The following is a 22,806-nucleotide window of genomic DNA, read 5'->3' on the forward strand; positions in this document are numbered from 1 at the left end:
TTCAAAATAGCAGAGCCCCGTTCTTACAAAGGAGCACATTTTTCAAGTGTTGCTTCTTAAAGGAAGTTTCTTCCAACGCTGCAGTATTTTTCCAGTATTGTCAACTACAACCTCAGAATTTATGGGCTCCTTCTAAATTAGCATTCAAAAAGGTAAGTCATGGTGAAGAAAAACCCTTCCCAGCCAGGCAGAAAGTCCCAGTATTCACTGCCTGCAGAGAGAAGGAACTGAGGAAAAGAGGGAAAGCCATGCTTCTTTGCACACTAGACATCAGGCCAGTGCCCACAGCAGCAGAGGAGCCATCAACAGCTCACAACCAGTTTTCAGTATAAAAACAAGTGGAAACTGCTGTTGTGGAAACTATGGCAGCAGTGGAAGCCAAAGGAAAGCGTTTCCGGTACTCAGTGACACCTTTATACTGGCAAAAGTTCACTTCCTAATAGCCTGTCTTACAGCTCTTCTATAGGAAGTCTCATTTCTTCTTTGAAGGTCTGTCATGAGACCATCTTGCAGCTCAGTGTATTGGGTTTGCACGGCAAGGTTTTGGTAGTGAGGGGACTATACGGGTGGCTTCTGTGAGAAGCTGCTAGAAGCTTCCCGTGTCTGATAGAGCCAATGCCAGCCGGCTACAGGATGGATCTGCCGCTGGCCAAGGCTGAGCCTATCACTGACAGTGGCAGCACCTCTGGGATAATGTATTTAACAAGAGGAAAAAACAAAACCACCAGGAACAATTGCCGCTGGAGAGAGGAGTGAGATGGGAGAGGACCAACATTGCAGACACCAACATCAGTGCAGAAGGAGGGGGAGGAGGTGCTCCAGGCGCTGGAGCAGAGATTCCCACGCAGCTGGTGGAGAAGACCATGGTGAGGTAGGCTGTCCCCCTGCAGCCCATGGAGGAGCAGATACCCACCTGCAGCCCGTGGAGGGTCCCACACAGGAGCAGGTGGGGGCACCTGAAGGACGCTGTGGCCCGTGGGAAGCCCACACTGGAGCAAGTTCCTGGCAGGACCTGTGGACCCGTGGAGAGAGGAGCCCACGCCAGAGCAGGTTTGCTGGCAGGACTTGTGACCCCATGGGGGACCCCACACTGGAGCAGTTTGCTCCTGAAGGTCTGCACCCCGTGGAAGAGACCCACGCTGGAGCAGTTCGTGAAGGACTGTAGCCCATGGGAGAGACTCACGTTGGAGCAGTTCATGAAGGACTGTCTCCCGTGAGAGGGACTCCATGCTGGAGCAGGGGAATGATGAGAGGAGTCCTCCCCCAGAGGATGAAGAAGCGGCAGAAACAACATGTGATGAACTGACCGTAACCCCCATTCCCCGTCCCCCTGTGCCACTGAGGGGGGTAGAGGTTGAAGCCAGGAGTGAAGTTGAGTCCTGGAAGATGGGAGGGGTGGGGGGAGGTGTTTTAAGATTTGATTTTATTTCTCATTCCTCTACTCTTATTACCAATAAAATAAATTAAATTAATTTTCCCAAGCTGAGTCTGTTTTGCCCATGACAGTAACTGGTGAATGATCCCTCCCTGTCCTTACCTCAACCCATGTTACATTTTCTCTCCCCCATCCAGCTGAGGGTGGATAATGACAGACTGGCTTTGGTGGGCAGCTGGCCTCCAGCCAGGGTCAACCCACCACACTCAGCTCTTCCATCCAATAGTAAAACAAATCCAAAGAATAATTAAAGACAAGACTTATCCTGTATACTAGAGAAACTTCAGAATATTATCAGATCTGTTGCTCCAAAATAATAAATTACAGCAAAACTTAGTGTGCACTGTAGGCTACTCAGGAACCGCTGTGTTTATCAGCATGCAATTACACAGAATAAAATGTAATAGCTTCTGAAGGCAGTATGTAATCATTTCCTATGCCTTGCAGGTACAGACAAACACACATACTGGTGACATGGGTTGATTTACTGAGTTATTGCAAAATACAATTATTTGCAATCAATACAGAGCAAGTCTATTCAAAAACTATTAAATACATGGTAACATCTGTGTCCTCTTGTGATAACAAAGTAAAAAATATTATGGTTTTAACAGCTGCAACATCAAGTGATGATCTTCACAGAAGAGTAACAAAAGCACTGGTTGAAATCACACTCCAAATATTTAATTGGATGCAGCGTATGATCTATGCAACAACTTTAATACTGGAATCCAGTATTCAAGGCTAGCTCTGGTTCACTGAAAACCTGCATTTTAAAACTTTCCATTTTTATTTAATCCACTACTTAAAGTTCTTGCCACTACCCTCTGCTAACACCATGCTGCCCCAAATTAGCCTCCCTTCAATGACTGACACGATTGATGGACAGCCTCTGGAGGGCCAATTCAGGTCTCTCCATAGCAGCAGGGCAGATCACTAGAGGACAGAGAAAGGAAAGAACATCAGAAGCAGGAAAGTAGAATGAGAGGCTGTGACAGAACAAGTAGTTAAAGACAGGACAGCGCATCCGTGACTGTTACAAAATACTCTTCAAGCAGCAGGATTCATACATGGATGCTTGTTGCTAAACAGCTCAGTGATTTGTCACTGTAGGTGTTACACACATACAGAATTCAGCAATAGCGCAGTAAATGATAAAATTGGGATCACTAATTTTACAGCAGTGATCAAAAGCACCTTTCAATGCCTGACAGTGCAAAGCTCATGCCCAAAGACGATGGGGCTGAAAATACAGTTGTCAAATCAGCAGAGGACTTGTGAGAACGCATGTGAATTCCAGCCAGAACTGCTGACAGAGGACACAAAGTGCCATTTTCCAACCAGCACTTGAATAGTTCACTTAAGTTTCCCCTCTCCCTAGTCATCCCTCTTTTAAAGCAGTAAAAAAAAAAAAATCAAAACAACCAAAACAACAAAAAACAACCCAAACAAACACAAAAAATGAAGTAAAAAGACTTCATAGGAAATATTTTTTAAAGGTGTTGTCAAACAACATTTCTTCAAGGCCAAGCTGCTGTAATAGCATACAGAAGTCAGCTTCCAACATTGCCTTTCCAATATTTTTAGGGTGCAATTTCAGCAGTGTGAGCACCAGGTCTGCATTTACAAAATGTGTGCTTGTCCCTACAGGCAAGTAGATACTGTATTTCAGCATCTGCTTACATGTAAGCTTTGTATACATAGTTGGTGTGTATACACCTTGCAAGTACAAAACAGGCCCTTACCTTTGAAAACCACAGTATTTAAAATATCTAAACCATTAGACTTCCAACCTCTTGCTTTGGTATTGAATAGATAGAAAAGTTACAATGCCATTCTTCAGTCTTACACAGACTGAGTTATTAACCAAGAAAATAAAAAAGTAACAAGTCCAAGTATCCAAAGAAATCTACAAATACATTCATCAACATGTAGTACATTACAAATAAGGAGACAATACATGAAATTGCTATAGTATGAATGAAAACCAAGTAGTTGTAGGAAAGCCTGAAAGTCTTCCTAACATTTTTTTTTCATGTAACATTTAATGTCACTGTAGCAATGATGATATAGCAGCTTCTACTATGTTACTTCCAAGTTGTAGGTCTTATGTTTGATTGAAAAGAGAGGTGGGAAATGAAGGTCCTTCGAGGAGTTCAGCAGCAACACTTAAGTGCATTGAAAACACTGATAATCTGTGGCACATAGGAATTAATGGCTTACACAGGATACTTTTTTTCTATTTACAGTATCATACACTTGTATAAAGTCTCTGCTGCATTTTTTTTAGTACTTAGTCTGTGGCAAATCACAGTAACGTTATTCACAGAAAAAGGAAATCCCATTTTCTTCTGGAGACTAAGTGACTAATGGGTATTATTTATACTTGCTTGAGCTACCTACCTCTCTGAACCTCACAAATCCCAAAATCTAATTGGCACAAAAACATTTTGATAACTTAATACAGGAACTGATTGCTCTTGATTGTTTACCTCTTGACTTAATCATTATGTTCACTGCTGGAGAATGATCCACTTTGCTAGATGTCAGAAGTAATACATTAAAAAAAAAAAAAACCTAACAAAGCATCACACAAAAAACCCACCAAACCTGAAAGAGTGACTTTGCTGTTGTGTATCTGACTGCATGATAGGAAATACCAAAGCAACAGGGTATATCACAGTAATATCATGCTACCTCTCAGACACCAAAGACTACAGCAAGTCTTCACAAATAATTATGTTTCTGGAAGTAGTGAGCAACTCAACTTCAGCAAAAAACTGCCTTATCACCAGGCTTCACAGGGCATCAGAGCCTTCAAAGCAGTTTCTAATATCAGTCTGAAGGCACCGGGATTTCTGGTTCCAGCTGAGGCAGAGGCAAATTAGAGGGGAGCGGGAAGGAACATTGTGCACATGACACAGCTGAAAAAATTACATATTTGCACTTGAAGATGCAAAACACACTGCAGTAAAGGCATAAAACCAACTAAACGACATGACATCTGTTTCTAAGGGCAGAAGGCACAGCCCTCTACTTTGCAACAGGTTTTTATAGAAGTATTTTAAAAACTTAGAAGAAATTGAATATGTAACAATCAATCAAGCAGAAGGAGAATGCAGAACAAGAAAACCACATTTGAAGGTCAATTTCACACCCTTTACAAGAAACCTGGACCCATTTCTTCGCTGGTAAAACCCTGTCACAAGGTCTAAAGAGCCTTTACATAAAAGCAAACAGCTGGATACGAGTATGGAAATTTTAAATATTTACTAACTGCTGTATAGAAAAGTTTAGTTGTGAGACTAAGAAGGGCAGAGTTGCTTTTAGTCAAAGGATTGCATACTTTCAGAAAACAACAAAAACACAGTAAAACAAAACAAATCCAACGAACATGCCAACTGATTATCAGTTTACTAAGTTTTGTGTTTAAGTCCTCAACTAAGATATTAAAAATGCACTTCCAGCACCTGAACACAAACCAGGGTGTACCTGCTAGGACAATTTTTTTCTTTCCAGCATACTCTTCATTAGCTTTTGGTGCCACATGCTGAAGAACCTAGATTTAAATCAGTGAATGGCAAGTGTCAGCAGGCAATGATTTGCACTACACTGGTGGCTCCATCTTGATCATCCTTTTCTTCAACACCTCCTTTTTTAACTTTTAAATTTAAAAATCAATCTTCCATTTGGAAATTCAGAGCCAGGTCTGATTTTCTTTGTCACCTCTGGTCACACTGTAGGATATCTGCAGAGACCATTCTTATTTCTTGCCGATTCCATTTGTTACTTTCGATTTGGAGTGCCGATTCCTCCTCCTAGATGAATGGCTTTCACTATTGACTGAATGTTTTGGTGGACTATTGTCAGCACCTGCTGAGAAACAAATATTTTTTTATTTTATGTATGTATTTGACATTGTCAAGCTCTTGTCTAAAAGACAGTAAGGCTTTCTAGAGCTACAATGTTTACAGTATGGATTATTTCAGGCTAATACAAACTGGTCAATACTTGTACTCCATCTAGTGGCCTATTTGCTTTTTTTAAAAAAGTGCAGTTCTTAAGACTTCTGTAAAATTCTTCCTCCTCCAAAAATTCAGAAGTTTGCTATAGCAGAATACAGTGGTGAAACATCGTCCATTTTAAATGACATGAATAATTAAACTTCCACATTTTTATTACTGGTATGTACTACTATCAGAAATTAAGAACTATGGAAGTGAGGTCACAGATCCTTGTAAAAGCACATTTCTTGTTTTCAGTCTTTCATATGACAGACCATGTTTGACACTGAGAAAGCAGAGGAAGACAATGGGAACTGAAACAAGAATTCAAGAGCAAAACATGAATGAGGATGAAGTTTATAATTAATGAAGTAACAGAAAGTTAGAGAAAGATTTGCTTGGCTAGATTTCTCCAGCATGTATAAATGGGAAAAACATTTTAAGTGCAAGCAATTTTTCTCCAAAATATAAAATCCATAAATTTACTAGACTGAGAATAAATTAATATTGGCATCCAGAAAAATAATCTATGAAATATAAAGAAGCTCTGCCATAGGTGCTTTTCAAGCACATGCCAAATAAGAAATATTTTTAATGATACAAACATCTGGAGCATAAACTCTCACAGATATAACTTCCAGGTGTGAATCTTGGTATTTGTTCCAGAAGCAAGACCACATGAAAGAGTTAATGGAAGAAGCACATAAATTAACTGACCTCTAGTGTAGGGAAAAGAAGTCAAATAAGAAGGCTGCCTTTGCTTAGGACAGAGAAAATCGTTTATGACCAGCAGCACTGCATTGACTAGGCAAGTGTCAGTAAGAACACAAGCTCCAGGGCACATTCTTGACTGTTTCTTAACAAGCAGGAATAAAAACACAATTCACATTCATAGGTTTCAAATCAAACATGCAATGTTCAGAGAGAAAACCTGTCCACAACAGTTATGAAATGTATAATGCTCTAAACCTGCAAGAATGGCCTGGAATAATGGCAGAAAAATTCAGTTGCTTCATTAAAAAATAAATACTTGTCCAAGAGTTAGAAGAGAAAAGGAAGTAAAGTGAAATAGCTTTGCAGATGATTCATCTGTATAGCTCCTGCAGGGATGTTTAAATAAGTCCAGTTGTCTCAAAGGCAAGTTTCTCAAGCCTCATTTCCTAGTGCTGAGGCTTAATGATACCACTTTGAGAACATAGGTGCAAAACTGCCAATACCTCTACTGAATTTAGAATGAAGCCAGGAAGCATCTGGACTGTATGGGCTGTCTTCACTTTCTGATAAGGTCTGCAAAAACAAGAAGGACACCTGTCATTGGGATGCTGGTGGTTCTTGTTATCATCACTTCTGTTTGCAATTAGACTTGTAAATCTAAACTGTGGCAGAAGTCCTCATAAAACATTCAGCCAGTACTTAAGACTTTTCCCTTCCTAGTTAGGAGGTACAACATAGATGATACAGTAAGAACTCACCACTTGCCACGTGATCTGTTGTGTAACCAAGTATTCTTAATATTCCCCTAGCATTCCACCTGTACAATGGGAACATCAGCTAACCATTCATCCCTGAATGCTTTGCTAAAATTACAGTCTCATTTTGAGTAACTAAGAAGACCGCATTCTTTAGAAACCACAGTGTAATTTGGGATCTGTCCAAGGCCTGCTGAATTCAGAGTTCTTTCTATTGACTTCAGTTAGTCTCTGGACCATCCCCCCTCATCCCCTTTTATACTAGCTCTGGTAAAGAATTCTAATGTCTAGGAGCTTTGCACTTTTAACTCTGGTATAAAACAAAAACAGGCTTCCTAATAAAATACCTTTTCTCGGTGGCCGTAGTATTCTGCGTACCAAACCATACCATATAAACACAGGAAAGTTGTAAAGGCCTAAACAAGGAAGAAGAAGAAAAAGAAAAAATAATAATCTGTACACCTTCTTCAAATTCTTTGCTGTATCAAGACCTCAAAGTTCCCATAGATTCCGCATTCAGAGACTTTCATGCTCTGTTTCTCTCTGCATCTTTTCTCAGGATGAGTAAGACTCAAGCTTCAACTTCAAGATACACATTCTGTCACCATGGGGTATGCAGAACGATTCTCAATGGGAGTATGAAAACACATACCGATCACTCACATACATGCAGGATACTCCATCAGAGCAGTTTTTGTTCTCGCACTGTACAGTCGTCATACAAGTGCCTACCAACTGCCTTTGTAGGTATATTATCAGGAACCAGAAAAACAAATTCTCCTTCTCCCTGCCCCATACTTCAGGCTGGGTTACATGTTTGGTTTTGTTGTGCTGTGATCCAGGGAGCAGTTCGATACTTTTCTCCTCTGAAGTTTCATGAATAAAATCGTCATGCTAAATAAGAGAACAATAAATTCTGACTCCCTATCACCTGTTCAAACTGTGTTCCCAACTGGAAGGGAGAAGTATTTATCTGTCAGCCCATTATAAATGCCTTATTTTTCACTGACCATTTAAAATGTGTTTGGCATCAGAGTTACAAGTCTGGCAAGACAAACATCCATTTACTGTTATAAAATGGGCATTTCATGCTGCATTTGCAGTAATCACACTTAAGTACAGAAAGTTGCAGGCTGAGTGAGAATGATTTGCCTGATAAAGCAGGGTTGTTTATGTAGTTGTAAGACTTCAGTGTGAAACAACATGCATTACTTATTAACGCTATTCATTAACTCCTGTTCCTTTCCAGTGGGCACTTTAGCAAGCACCAAAATTAGCCTCAATCGAACTGATGTTTTCTCTCATAAAACACCCTATAACTAGTGTTTGTTTCATTGTTAAGCACTGGTACAGTGGCTATATTCTGCTATGTCAAGAAATAAGAAAAAAGTTATTCTAGTCCTTTCAAAATGTGTTCTAAACAAACTAGCATTTGCTTTTCCTAGGACATGCACAAAGCTCTTTACCAGCATTCCCCCACAATGATCCGCTGCTGCCAATGTTCCAGAGAGGAAGCTATTTAGATGCTTTCGATGCTTTTGCCATGCTTTATGTTTCATGTGAGAAATCTCACTTACCACACAGAGAAGCCAGAACACAACATACAGTATTTGCGTTTTGGAAAAGAGATCCTGTCCAAACTTTATGCACACTATGGCTTCAAGGAAAGCAATAACCCTGTGGGTAAATGAAAGGGGAGGGGAAAGTGGTTACAAACACTAAGGATTTAACTCACACACTCACAACCCAGACCCCAGATCAGCAGTTGTAAACAAGGACTACTCCCTGGTGAGCACACACCTCCCCAACACCACTATTAACTGCAATTCTTTGGGAAATTCATTTTTCTTTCTATACTTTTCTTCAGCATAAACAGTATACAAAAAGCGATCGACTGGCAGTTCACAATTCCGCAAACCTCCGCTTGTCCAGGGAACAAACAGGAGTGTGTGCCAACAACAGAGAATTCCTCTTTATACCTACCACTGTGCTTCAGCCCTCATCAGCTATAAAGTTCTTTTCCATGCTAAAAAAAACAATAGCCTCCCTGTTGGGTGAACTAGAACTGTGCTTTGGGTATTTCTCTACTAGATGTAGATTTACTACAGTTCTTAATGGGCTACTTTGATTGCTTCAGATGGATTTTAATGACAAAATTAACATGACAAAATTAACATGAAACAGTGTTTCAAATTCTTTGAGAATCCACACATTTGGTTTGGTTTATGTGTAAACCCAGGTCCATGCTACAGTCTCAGAGGATTTGGGAAGAAATGTGAGAGGAAGAATTGCAGTATTTACTTTCCTCTCTGGCATTATAAGAATCAAAACAAGTATCTCCAGCCCTCTCCCCGTTACCAGATGTTTACATCTTTTCAGGCTCAAAGCTATGGAGGCTTGTTCACCACCTGGTGGGGAGCAAGGGGTTATGAATCCAAAGCTTCCATCATTTGCCATGGAAATATATCTAGTTTGTGTGTGTCCTGGACACAAAATAACAATTTTTTTAACAAATACAAGTGTAGAAATGTGACTGGTGCAGCAAGAGTGTAGAAAATTGACTCTTCTCAAGCTCAAGCAAATCACAAAGATTTTAAAAACTAAATACTTAAAGTTTTATAAATTTATAACTTGTTCAATAGTGACTTTGAGGCTGTACATGAGCACACACATGGACACTCCTCCTCAAATGTGTGCAGGCACACTTAACATCTGGTCAAGTGTTGCAGTCTCCCAAGCTCGATGCTGCAGGATGTTCCCAACCAGCACTCTCCACAACCAGGGAGCTGCCAAAACCAGCTCTACTGCTTGGCTGACAGCAAGCTCCCTCCATGAAAGAGAGTGGAAAGATGCATGCATAACTTAACCATTGGCATTGCAGAGATGGTCCTGGTGCAAATAATAAATTACAGCTTTCTCTGTAACATCTAATGTGACTTGCAGGATGATGAGTGGGGCCAAAACTTAAGAATTGTGGAAGTAATGCCTAATTGACCAATACTGCAAATTAATGAGGTGCATATTGGTAAAAACTTGAAAGCAGCGTTACTCTGTTGGGTCACCAACTATTTTTCTTTCTTGGTTTTATATTATTCTTACTGATCCTGTTGCAGACTAAAAAAATAGTTAAACTGAACTACAGCAGTGGGAACAGAAAGACCACCATCAGGAAACAAACATATGAGGGTATGATATATTCGAAGGTATAAACAAAACAATAGGCTATTTTCAACAAGGACTCAAAAAATGATACAGCTGCTTGTGCTGCATTTATATGTTATTTCCATTATTCTTGTCAAGAATACTTGGGTTAAGCACATTGTACAAGAGGACAGCTATTACAGTTAAAGTAGTAGTAAATCAAAAGATAGAAGAATGCTAACAAGTATCTTACTGAAGCGTGATAAGAATACTCAACAGAACTAAGAGACACTGTAAGTTTTCATTCAATCAAAATGGTCTTGTAACATCCTAACAGATACTCCTTTTTGAAAGGTTTCATCTTAATTAAAATGGTGCAATTTCCAGGAAACCTGTTGCCCTGACCTTGTTCATGCCTTATATCACTTACTGTCTACCTGTTGAGAGTGATGCTACAGTGTACATCAAGTTGCAGAGAGCACAGTTTGATGTTAATGCAAAGCACTGGTTTTAATTGTTCCCATGGTTATGCTGTTACAAATTCAATCTGTGCTTTTAGAAGTGTTTCTTGATCACTACAGATATGAATATTTTATATATTTGCTTTTAATTATTTCAGAAATTATATTCTGCATAGTTAAATTACTGGAAGTGTTGCTTTTCCAACAAACAGGAACTCCTAGCATTGCTCTGTTTATTCTAGCAGATTACAGAAGCAAGCAGTATCAAGGTGAATACTTACTCCATGCACATATTCCACGATTAGATCAGACTGTAGATGAATATTCTATTTCAGTTCTTATTATGCAATTGTAAAGAGATATTTGAGCATCTATTTATTGACATGTATTACACTAATGTGTTCAATGAGACCTTTGAACCAAGGCTGATAGTTGCTGTAATCCTTAACAATTTTTCAGAGCCAAAAGGCAAACATTCAGTACCCTATTTCCCTTCAGCTTGCAAAAGACTGTGTTTACATTCTCTCTTTTGGATGAAACACAGAAGTTCATCTTTCTTGATAACGCAGAACTTGAAAATTCTTCCCCCAAAATTATAAAATTGTTTAAAATATGTCTTCTTTAAGACTCTAAAATTACCATCTATAGTTCAGAAAATTTCCTTTTTTATATAAACATCTCAATTCCTAAATCACTTAAATACAGATTTTACTAACATGTCTGTATTCAAATGCTCATCTCCAAAATATCCACACAGTTGATCTGTAACTACTAAGATGTTTATGCACAAACAGAGCAAGATTATTTGATCCTAATTTTAAATTAAGTAGTTATATTACCTATGTGATTAATTAGTTATCTTCAGTACTAAAGCACCATCCATACCAAACCCAGGAATACAGGTTACTCTGCCATGATCATTAAAAAATCCAATGCCCTTAAGGACCGTGTATGTTACGGCCTTTCTTTAGGAATCATAATGCATGTTTTGAGGACTGGGATCCTAAGTCAGGAGGTTTAGGCTTACAGAAAATATTGTCAACTCCTACTCAGAATCAGTGAAACTCAACAAAAACAGAGCTACTACCTTTTGTATGTCCATTGGATGCTACAGTCAGGACTCGAAGACAGTAATAGATCCATTCAGGAAGGTATAAGTTAGTGAAGGAGTTGAATATTTAAGCCCAGCCAAACCCAAGGAGACATGTGTCATGTTCTCCAGGGTACATTGAAAACAAGAGTAGAAATCCCTTCATTTACTTGGCAGCATGCTCTGCTCTCTTCTCAAAGGGGTATTCTTTACGGTGGTGCAGCTCACCTGAAAACATCCCTTTCAGGCCAGCACTGTTCCTAAAACTCTAACGTCTCTGAGACTAACAGTAAAGTGAGATAAGTTTGCTAGAGCACTGTCTCTAAATTAGATCTAAGTATTTTATGGCTCATTGAAATGTTATTCCAATTTGAAACAGTAATAGATTTTTCTATTAAACACAAAACTGGTTCAGACAATCCTGGAAATAAGACATACTAATCTTGACAAAGAGAATGAAATAGCTCTTTTAATTTAAAATCATTGCCGTCAGAAGTTAGCTTCTTGAATAGTTTCTTAAAATATATAATTTTTTTTTCTTTAAGACATGATTTCAGATCTTTTATGCTTTCCCATTTGTAAACTTCCAAGTCATAAATCAAAAGGGACACTACTATGCTGTTTATTTACAAGAAACTTTTACCATGCCACAATAGCATATGCTTCTGGTTTCCAGAACAGTACATTTCAGTCAAGCCATTCAGAGAAGGAAGTTCTAACCAGAAGCAATCGTGCATCTCTTCATTTAAAGGTGTCCCCCAAGAGACACATTGAAATAGAGTGTAGCTAAGGTAAACAACATTCATAGCATTATTCTTTTCCCTCTTTGAAAACAGAATAGACATAGTTGATAATTGTAGTTTGTTTCACAGTCTTCTGTTGCTATTTCGCCAACAGCAGCAATGCCCACCTTGAAGGCCAGGTAAACATTACTCCGATGACAGGCAAGCAGTAGAGGCAAAAGCTTTATCCTTCTTGTCTGACTGAGACTATGGGCAGCAAGGCCAATGCTACTTTGAAGGAAACTAGCTTTATCCAGCAGTTTCTAGTTCTTCCTTCTGTTGTTCTCCTTACTCATTCCATCACTTCCCATGTTATACCTCCAAATCCAGAAATTCCTTTCCTCTGAACTTGCAAAAAGAAGAAAATCTCTCCATACTTTTCTTTATACTAAAAACACCACAAAACAAGGACTGGCTTCATGCAAAGACTGCTCCTGTGCCGGACTTGTACTTAACACTTGTCCAAGTGTTTCGAGAATGCAGCAACAACACTTACCCGAACACCCAGCATTGAGTTCCCACCCTCTTGCACTGCGTATCTGTGAGGTATGCATAGTATTGCCTGAGAAGGGAAACAAAGAAATTCTTCAGTGAAGCTGAAAGTCCTCAGAATATTTACATTTTAAAAATGAGTTTATGTTACCAGTGTATCTATACTGAAAATTAAGTGCTGATGGTTGAAACACATGCAATCATGCTGGATGTCTACCAGATGGCTTCAATTCTAGGAGGACAGATTATCACATGGATCGAATAGCTTGAAACAACACAGAAAACAATCCTGAGAGCAAGGACCGGGAAAGTACCCAAACTAGTAGACTAACAAAGCAACATATTTGTCTCCTGTCTCTCCACCGAATCTCCAATTCTTTTAGACAAAGTACAACAGCCTCAAAAAGAATTAGAGAATACCCCACTTTTTCAACAGTTTGTATTTAATGTATTAACAACTGTATTTTCTTGAGAGATGTAGGTTTGAATCTTGAAAGAAACTGGATCTGGTTATTCCATATCCCGGATGAGTGCTCTAGCCATTGACACGTTTTCCTCTCAAGCAGAGTAGAATTTCTCACTATTTTGAAAACAGCCTGGAGACCGCTCTGCTCTGTTGTTCATGCTCCTAAATTTCAAGAGTTTAAAGAAAGAGGGGAATTCCAAAGAAGTGGGACCAAAGTTCCTTTTCTCATTCTCTGCCTCTGATTTGCACTGACAGATGGGGAAGACAAGTGTTATTAATCCAAAAATACAAGGTTTGTTTAAGAATAAAGACTTCTACAGGTTGGCAAGTGCCATAAAAATACTTAAAAGCTCACCTATACAGGAGCTTGTAGGATGTTTAAGGTGATTTAATCAACAGTGTAACATCACTGCACATAACTTCAGACACTAACAGCTGCATTTTATGAATAAACCAATGCAAGACTTCCATTTAAATGTCCAAGATTACGTCACTTTACTCATGAATGGGAAGTTCCCTGCCTCTAACTTCAAAACTGTGTGCATTCTGTCTAACTCCAGCTATGTTACAGGAAGAAAAAAATTAAGGGGACTCTGCTAACAATGTGAAGCAGTGTGCATGACTAAAAGCAGGTTGTTTCTACACAACTGTTAATACTGCATATATACTGTTCTGTTACTCAGAATATGGTAATGTTCCATCTTTTAACATGCTCATATTTCCTGCAGACAAACAGAATAAGAAGCTCAGAAAAATCCAACAGCTCTTTTCCCTCATATACACTTTTGAGAGCATCTGACTCATCAACTTGGATACTTTCACATGCAGTCCTCGAGGTTAATGTATGCAGTTAACTCAAACACAGGCAGATACTATACAAACAGAAGATGGAACAGACTGGTTCTGCATCCCTATGGAAACACAGATGTTTATATACACTTCACCTTATTAGTTTACTTGGCAGAAAATAAATTTTATTGAAAGTTATGATTGTTTTGCTGTCCATGGTGGCAAAAGCATAAATTTCTTGAAATGTGCTGTACTTATACACAAACTAAATGCAGTTCTTGGGTGCCTAGAAGTCAAGCTACTTTAAACTTAAGAAAAAACATGGCAACAAAATTACCTTACAGTGGGTGCTGTAATGATTCCTATGAAGAGAATTCTCCCCCAGCTTAAAGGGTGACTTGCTTGGAACACAAAGATATGTTTCAAAAAGAATGTGTTCAACTCAGTCAGCTTAAAAAAAAAGAAAAGTTAGTTAAAAGTCTTCAACTTATGTGACTTGTAATTAGTACAAAAAGTGTGCAAAGATTAATATGGGAACTAAAACACAGAAGAAAAACTATTCATGCTCTACTATAGCCCTACTGATTAGATTGAGGATGTAGAGTCTAAGATTCCCACTCTAGGACAAGCAAGGAATATACTAGTGAAGCAAAGAATTCTCCCCTAGACACCTCCATGAAAGTATTTGCTCTCTTTCTAGAAACCCATTAAGGGATCAGACACTAATTCACACTGCAGAGTTCTTCTGGTAATTTTCATATCTTAAATCAAGTATGAATGACTGAGGCAAATTTGGTAGAGTAGAATAGATCATATTAAAAAAAAAAAATATGTTTCTGTCAAATTCAGCAAATTAAAAACATTAAAAAATAGAGGGTTTAGTGAAGTCTGCTAGCATTTGCAAGATTAAGCATCAAAGCAGTTGAGAGATATTATGGAGTCTTGCTGGATCTAGGCCAGAATTCTGAGTATCAGTGATCCATCCAACAGTCAATGGGAAAGAAAAAACAAACAGAAACCACAAACCCCACAGCAAAACCAAACCAACAAAACCCCCAAACCCTCACTGTCTAGCAGTTTTTAAAACTGTATCAATTGCAAAGAGCAATCTGATAGCCAGTACAGCAATCTGTAACATTTGGGTTTTTCCACAGATTCTGTAATTACACTCCTGAACTATTATGTAACTCCCATGAACAATGCCCTGACCAATCCTGTATCATCAATTCATTTAACTGTGTATTTCAATGACAGACATACATTGCATTAGAACATCTTCTAGCCAAACACAGCCAATAAGTAACTGAGCTGATGGCAGCTTTGATTTCACAGAATTTATTTCTTACCTGCCAAATGATCATGAAAAGGTAGATTCCAGCCACTCTTTGAAATGAAGACTTAGGGTCAAACCAGCGGACATAGGTCCAGCTGGCTGGGGTGAACTGTAATACAGCTCTTTTGATTTTCCCTGTGGTCGTGTGAATGTCTCTAGAAAAAGAGAATGGCTGGAGTAAATACAGGGAATACACAAGGGGGAAAAAACCAAGCAATAGCCATGTCACTGATGTTTCAGAACAGTCACGCTTTTTTGCTGATCAGCAAAGATCTTCACAGACACAATCATGTACCAGGAAAGGGTGAATTAAGAAACATAATCTATTATACATTTCAGTCAGGGTGCATTCTGTTATGAAAGCCCACCCTCCTCTATCCTCAGTCAGTAACTAACTATAAAACATATCTACCATTCTTTCCATGAAGGAAAGAAACAAGGATTGCAATTCTGCAACCCCTTGGAAAATCTAGAGGATATTTCTTCCTAGTCTATGCTGCCACTCCTCTTATCCCAAAGACTCCATGTTCCAGAGCTCACTGTCACCAATCCTTCAAGAATCTGTCAGATTCATTATTCACTAATTGTATGAGGGGCTGGCTCCACAGGTTTGAAAATATGGCACTTGCAGCACATACAACCCCTGCTGTTCTGATATTAGATGCATGTGAATCTTCTGGAGAGATGTGATAGCACCATTAAAGGCTAGAAGGCTTTTAAATTCCCCTGTGAAAGTGGATGTGAATCTGACAGATGCATTACTGGTTCTTGCTTTTCATAACATCAATTCAGATGAGCAACAGCATCCAAAGGACAGGGAATCCAAGAAAAACTCAGAGTTTCCTTTTCTGAAGGGCTAGAAATCAGTTTTCACCCTATTACTTCCCTAGCCCTTCTGGACAAAAAAAAAAAAATAAATCAGATTTGATATTTCTGATACTTGGGTTCTTTTAGGCTAATGGGAACCTTCTAATCTTTAAGATGTGTGCTTATACAACAAAAAAAGAAAAAGAAAATAAAAGAGCACAGGTCAAAGCTTCTTATTCTATGCAGCAGCTCTTCATATTAAGGGTCAAAAAAAAATGTACCCATCCATTTAAAAGAATATGAGGAAAAAATATTCCACAAAGACAATAAAGACTAGTCCTGCCATAGACATTTTGCTGTTTTAACTTTCAGTGAACTCTATAAAGAGAGGGACCATGAACTCTATAATGCTCATTATTCTTCCTGAACTGAAATGCAAGAAAATTTAATTGAGACTAAAGGCTAGATGGTTCTCAGAGCAATTAACAAATTTGTGAGTAAGAAAAGAAAGCAGTACAGAAGTTCATGCAGGGTATAAATTTGGAAGCCAAATCCTTTGACAATTCATTGTATTTGATCCTGTTTCATCCATACCATTGGTAACGTGCAGATAACCATGCTTGCCACCAACTGGCAGGGAAGAAGGCAGGAGAGGGGCAAAAAACTATGGAAGAAACCATACCTGGACAGCTAGGATCTGACACTTACTAGGACATAAGCTGTTGCCCTTTTACACAACAAATGCTACTTTATTTTGCAACTACTCCATTTATTTTAGAGGCTCAGCAACAGGGTAAGGCAATTAACAGCACAGGTACAATCAGTCTGATTCCTCTTCTGCAGCTACAACTAGCACTGACAGATTGCCACACTAATGCCTCATCAAGGTGAGCCCAAATCCCGTTCAAAAACATTGTATAAGGAGAAAACAATTACAATTTGTTTTGTTCGCTGCCTTCTTCAAAGTTTAACTTGTCGAAAATAAGCTTGAAAATGCAAATAGCTTTACTACTTTCTATTTTCATTTGGCATCAATGCTCGCAACTTAGATTGCAAAGGAAAATTACATATACATAGTCCTATTTAAAAATATATGCTGTACAGTAGCATTACTATGAGATGGATTTTTAACATTTAAAATAAATTTACAGCTTTGTTAGCACATGCAGACTGCATGCTATTTCTATACCACATGCATTTTACATATGCAAAGAAGAAAGTCTATTTCCCAAGGAAATGAATTTAATATTAGAATATCAAACAATGTTTATCAATCTTTAATTTAGACCTACTTGAAGCTTGCCCAGTGATAGGTCCTCATCTCCAAGAAACGACAAACTACCATGCCCAACCAGATGCCACCCCCGTTACAAAGCAGGATGTCCAAAATGACTTGATCCCACCAGCATTCAGCAAAATTAGGCAGAAGGTGCATGAAGAAGAGCTACAGAATACAGCAAAAAGATTCTGGGTGAGCAACAGCACAGAATTCATATAAATTAACTTTTTAAGTACACATTCAAAATTCAGCTTTTCAGTACATGTCATATTTCAAGGACATGAGCCACAACCACTGAAGTTTGATGGACATCCTTCTAGTAATTGCAGAAGGCCTTGGACAGAACCACACAAGACATCAGAGGTTTCCTTCTCACGATTCCCGGTTGGGGCTATGCTGTACATAAAGATATCACGCAGCTCTTGGCCTCTCAAAAATGATACACAGAATATTCATAGAAATGCATGAAACAAGCAAAACTACTGCATTTTGTGGAGAAAAGATGATGTTTTGTGTTTAAAGAAAATAAATTGAAGAGAATCTTTGTTTTGATTTTGCTAAATAGTTCTAAGAAGTATGTTTTCTAAACCAGCAACAAGACGCAGTAAGCAGAATGGATGCACTTGTAAGAACTGTCAGTACTGAAGAGTGTTGGGAGTTCAGGACTTAAGACTTGTTCTATTTCAAAACTCTTTCTTTCATTTGCTACTTTTAAGAAATTTAGTGACTGTAAAAAGATTTAAGAGTTCACCAATATTTCAGACACTACAAACTTTGCTGCTATACTTGATCCAGAATGGCTCAAGAAGCTAAAAGGATATTCCACTCTCCCTTCCTACTTGTAAGCATTAAGGATGAACATACTTTTACAATAAAGACAATTGGAAAACAGGCCAGAAACAAACCAATATCAGGCTGAAAAGCTGACACCATCTGGATATATCAAAATATATGCAGTCCCTTAAAGATTTCCCCTGGAAAGTGCACAAATCAGTTACCTCTGAAGCAATCTGTTCCTTTCTGAATACTCAACTGAAGAACACTACGAGACATTAGTAAGGCAATTAAATTTATTTACAGATACATGTGGTGACTTTACATTTTTGGCAGTGTGAAGGAGGACAACTAGCCAGAGTTAAGGCAAGTATAAACATAATTTACTGAGAGCTAGAAATGGATTCAGCACCTCTCATTCTCCTTTAAGAGAACATAATTGTATTGTTATTTCTACAAGAAAAATCACAGCAACCCAGAAAATAAACTGAAAAAGTTGGCTGTGGACTGGAAATCAAGACAGCCATGTGTTAAGCATTCCCTTCGGAATATTCAAGATGCTTAACAAAACACATTGCAAACTAAAGAATATTCTTACTTCCACAAAAACAGTACAATTTTTGTTAGTTAATGTACATATACTGTGTCTGTGGAAGATTATTGGCATGATTCTGTAATAAAGTATTTTTTGTTAACAGATGTGTAAATAACAAATTGAAAAAAACAGATGTGGGAAAAGGAACAAGAAGTTTTTCTGTATACAGCAAGAATGAATACTGATCCATTTATAATAAATTACAGTGACTGATATTGACAATGACAGTTCCTTTGAAAACTCTTGCAAAAGTATATCAAAGCAACTTGATTTTCTCTGACAAGGCTATGAGAATTTCAACTTGTAGAAAAGAAAATGTGAATTTCTTTTCAGGACCCAAGCTATACAGTGTTGCTCATTATCCTGCTACATTTTCTCTTTCATGTTTTAAATTAATTTAACCTGAAAGGCGCACTAGGTTACGAATCTCAATCTGCAATAATCCAGTCAAAGGAGCCAGTAAGGCAGCAAAAAAAAGAAGGCAGGTGTTAGCCAGGCCACCTCTAAGGTGCCAGCTGTTTTCTCAGAACAAGAGACCAAGGTCTGCCTGCATCCCAGCTTTAATCCAAGTGTAAGAAGCACAAGCCGAGTGTCCCATTTCAGAACAGGGAGCCAGCTGAAATCCATTAAAGTTAATAGGAGATGCACAGCTAAATCCCTGTGTAACTGCCCTGATAACTTCTGTAGGTTTCTAATGACTTTCCTGAATTAACTAATTCATTAAAAGTCCATTTGAGTGGTGATAACCTCTCTATATGATGAGCCTTACCCAACATATTGTCTGTTCCAATAATCTGCCTTTCAACATCAGGGAACACTAGACACCTCATGCAGTATCAAATTGAAGACGATGATCAACTGAACGATAAGAGTGCGTGTGAAACAAATCCAAATTTATTCTTTTCCAGAGGGAAAAAATGAGTACAGTAACTAGCAAAGTTGTTTTTTTGTGGATGGATACTTGTGAAATCCCAATCTTAAGCAGTTTCAAACTACCTTAAAAAACAGCGTATCCTTCAATGCCACAGAACAAAATCAGGTTTTGAAAAGGAACTCATGGCACTAGTATTTTCAAACCCAGAAGTTTAATTTTAGACAACTAAATCCTCATCTATGTTTCAGAATTATAAGTGCCTTGTCAGATGAACCAAGCATTCTCAAGAAAGCAAGCTCTACATAAAACTATGATTTAAAAGACTAAATTCAGGTGCTTACATCTAGACTTAGTATTTTAAGTGTGACAGGTTAGACTACGCTGTCCCAGAAGCTGATAAACATTGTTTTTTTTTCCTCTCTGAATTGTCCAATCAAAGAATATAATGAAATTAAACTCATTTTTATAGAAATATATCCTTGGATTTTAGGTGATATATATTCTATTAATCAAGCACTAGGTTACATGCAAATGAATAAATATTTAAAGTAGCAATTAATCAGCTTGAATTCTTAAACCAGATCTAACAATAAGGACCAGCAGTTCAAGCAACAGTCAACTGACTGAATCAAGTCAAGTATCAAGCATCTGTGTTTATTTTTCCAGAACAGGATTTAAAAGTGCCAACGGTCAAATGACATAAGCATGTGCTTGGGAGAACTGCGGTAAAGCTCGATAACAAAAACAAGTCAGTGGTTCTCCAAACCATGGTGCAGGGGACTGCACTGCGTGTGAACTAGCTTTGATCCAGGTCTAGTAACAATCACATTTTTACGTCAGCGAATGTGAACAAACTAGGCTCATGGGGTACAATTTAACAAAAGAAGGGCTATGCACTCAGGCCTCACAACAGAAAACACACCGAATGGTGTCTTGCCATTCCATATGGGCTTCTCCTCATGGGTCCTTGCGCCTTCCTCAGGGATCCCTCAACTCCATTTCACTGTACAGTATGCATGACTATACACAATACCTAATACTGTTGTATTTGGGGTACGGGAATCATAACAATAGATTACAGATACTGCAAGGTGAAAAAGAAGAATTGCTCTGTACAGGGAATAGTAGTCAACATCTGAAGTAGCACGAGTGTGGACTTCCATAACAGCAGAAAAACATGGATGGCATCAGTAGGCTGGCCTAGACTTCCCTCCTATTCAAGTAGTAGTAAGTCACTTACCTAAACCCTAGCTTGCTGTTGTCCACTAATGCAACTGCACCAATTGCTCAGCATCTGGTTTTTAAGGCTTAAAATGTAAATCTATACTGAGAACTAGTGAGTCATCCTTCTAGTAACATTCATACTTCCCCCCCAGAACAATTCAAGTCTCATACATTTGCTTAATTAAGATAAATGTGTGGCCTACCTCAGTGAGTTCCCAGGTGATGCTAATAGTCCAGCACAGCCCATAGCTGCGGATCAGCAAAGCCTTCATAGCCCAGCCCCAGAAATGCCCAAAAGCAAATATATCAAAGTGGCTGAGGATTCTCTCCCAGGTGATAACATGACAGTTCACAGCATACTCCTGTTAATGAAAAGAAATAAACCCAACAAAAAACCTCAGTGAACAGGCAACTTCAGAAACACTAGAATGAAGAAACTTCTTTCTATCCAATGTAACAAGCGTGAAATTACAAGGATATTAAAATATGCATTATTACACTTTTTATCCTTCTAAACTCTGAAGGCAAACTTTCAGTATTAAGACTCAGTGTCATCAAAGTACAGGTGTAATTTAAAGAGAAATAGAACAGACCTTGGTTCCTGAAGGAGTGTGTATTTTTTACGTGACAGAGGAACAGCAGGAGCAATAAAATCAATAATAATAAAACCAGCAAACCATACTCCAGAAAATAGTTATTTGCTTTTCTTTGGGGTCTTGATTTGAAATAACCACCTTTCCCAATTTTCATGCTGTCTGGTGTTCAGATGTGACTCATCAGTGGCTAAACCTCACCAGTTTGTGATGTTATGTTACTCATTTCAAAGTTCATTTGAGTATCTTATCAATGTTCATTTGAGTGTCTTATTTTCCTCAATAAAGCAATTTCCCAGAAAACATTCATATTGAGAAAGTTCAGTCACAGGGCTGAAAGGAAAAAAAAAATATCAAAGGGAACTTGCAACTGTTCTGTCACAGATGAGTGGCAGAATCCTTAAGAATATTAATTAATATTCTAGTCATCAATAACAAAGGAAATGTGTTCATAATGTTGTAGAGCAAGTGCTAGAAATCATTGCCCAGTTAAAAAAAAGACAAATCTGTGTGCTGTCATGAGACTGCATCTGTGGGGTTCTGTCTCCTCACTGAGTATGCACATTTTTAAAAAAATCCCTCCTAAAATATACATTGCCACCTGCAGGTGACAACACAGCACTGCTCAGTGCTGCTGAATTAAGAAAGGATTCTCTTTCAGGCCAGAGCTATTGCTAATCCTGCACAAATGAACCATGATCAAGTTGCAAAGGGGATGGCAAAGAAAGATTTAAATCCCTGTCTCCATAAAGAAAAGAATGCACAATTTCACACAAATACTTCTCCTGTCTCTCATTCTCCCTATCAGGAGGTAGTTAAGTCCCACTATGAAAATCTAAGTAGCCCTTACTGCTGGTGCTCCCTGAAGTGAAAGCATGGTACCGCTTCTCACACAGGCCAGGGCTGCTGGTCAGTCAGAGAAAGATGCACCACCCTTCCTAAGGATGGCAAAGCTGCAGCATCAGTGCACATACCCAAAGAGATCTGAAACTGGCTCATTTGCTGTATTCCCAGTACAACTGGGAACACCTTGGCAGAATGGTGGACAAATCCACACACACTAGAGCTTCCTTCCATATTTCTGCTTCCTTCTCCTCATACATATATGCAGAAAAACATCCAGGTTCAAATCTCAAAACTCTGAGTTGAATTTTCACTTTGGCACCTTGATCTACACACCCACAAAGTCTTATAGCCA

The 22,806-nt window shown here is 38.5% G+C and overlaps 1 protein-coding gene across 2 annotated transcripts in view; it reads right to left on the reverse strand.

Moving 5' to 3' along the window:
• Positions 1-1,899: 1,899 nt before the first annotated feature.
• The window catches only part of PTDSS1 (phosphatidylserine synthase 1), a 32,405-nt gene continuing 11,498 nt past the window's right edge, over positions 1,900-22,806 (reverse strand). The window contains exons 5-13 of one of the 2 annotated variants that reach the window (XM_054814594.1): positions 21,219-21,377; positions 17,562-17,713; positions 15,476-15,617; positions 14,467-14,579; positions 12,879-12,944; positions 8,486-8,585; positions 7,256-7,324; positions 6,657-6,726; positions 1,900-5,308 (exon numbers count right to left, since the gene is read on the reverse strand). In XM_054814594.1, coding sequence (XP_054670569.1) covers positions 5,199-5,308; positions 6,657-6,726; positions 7,256-7,324; positions 8,486-8,585; positions 12,879-12,944; positions 14,467-14,579; positions 15,476-15,617; positions 17,562-17,713; positions 21,219-21,377 — 981 coding nt within the window. In that variant the 3' untranslated portion in view covers positions 1,900-5,198. Of the gene's footprint in view, positions 5,312-6,656; positions 6,727-7,255; positions 7,325-8,485; positions 8,586-12,878; positions 12,945-14,466; positions 14,580-15,475; positions 15,618-17,561; positions 17,714-21,218; positions 21,378-22,806 lie in introns of both variants that reach the window. The other variant, XM_054814593.1, reaches the window with a different exon arrangement.

This window comes from Grus americana, chromosome 2 (assembly GCF_028858705.1).
Source record: "Grus americana isolate bGruAme1 chromosome 2, bGruAme1.mat, whole genome shotgun sequence".
NCBI classification, from domain to species: domain Eukaryota; kingdom Metazoa; phylum Chordata; class Aves; order Gruiformes; family Gruidae; genus Grus; species Grus americana.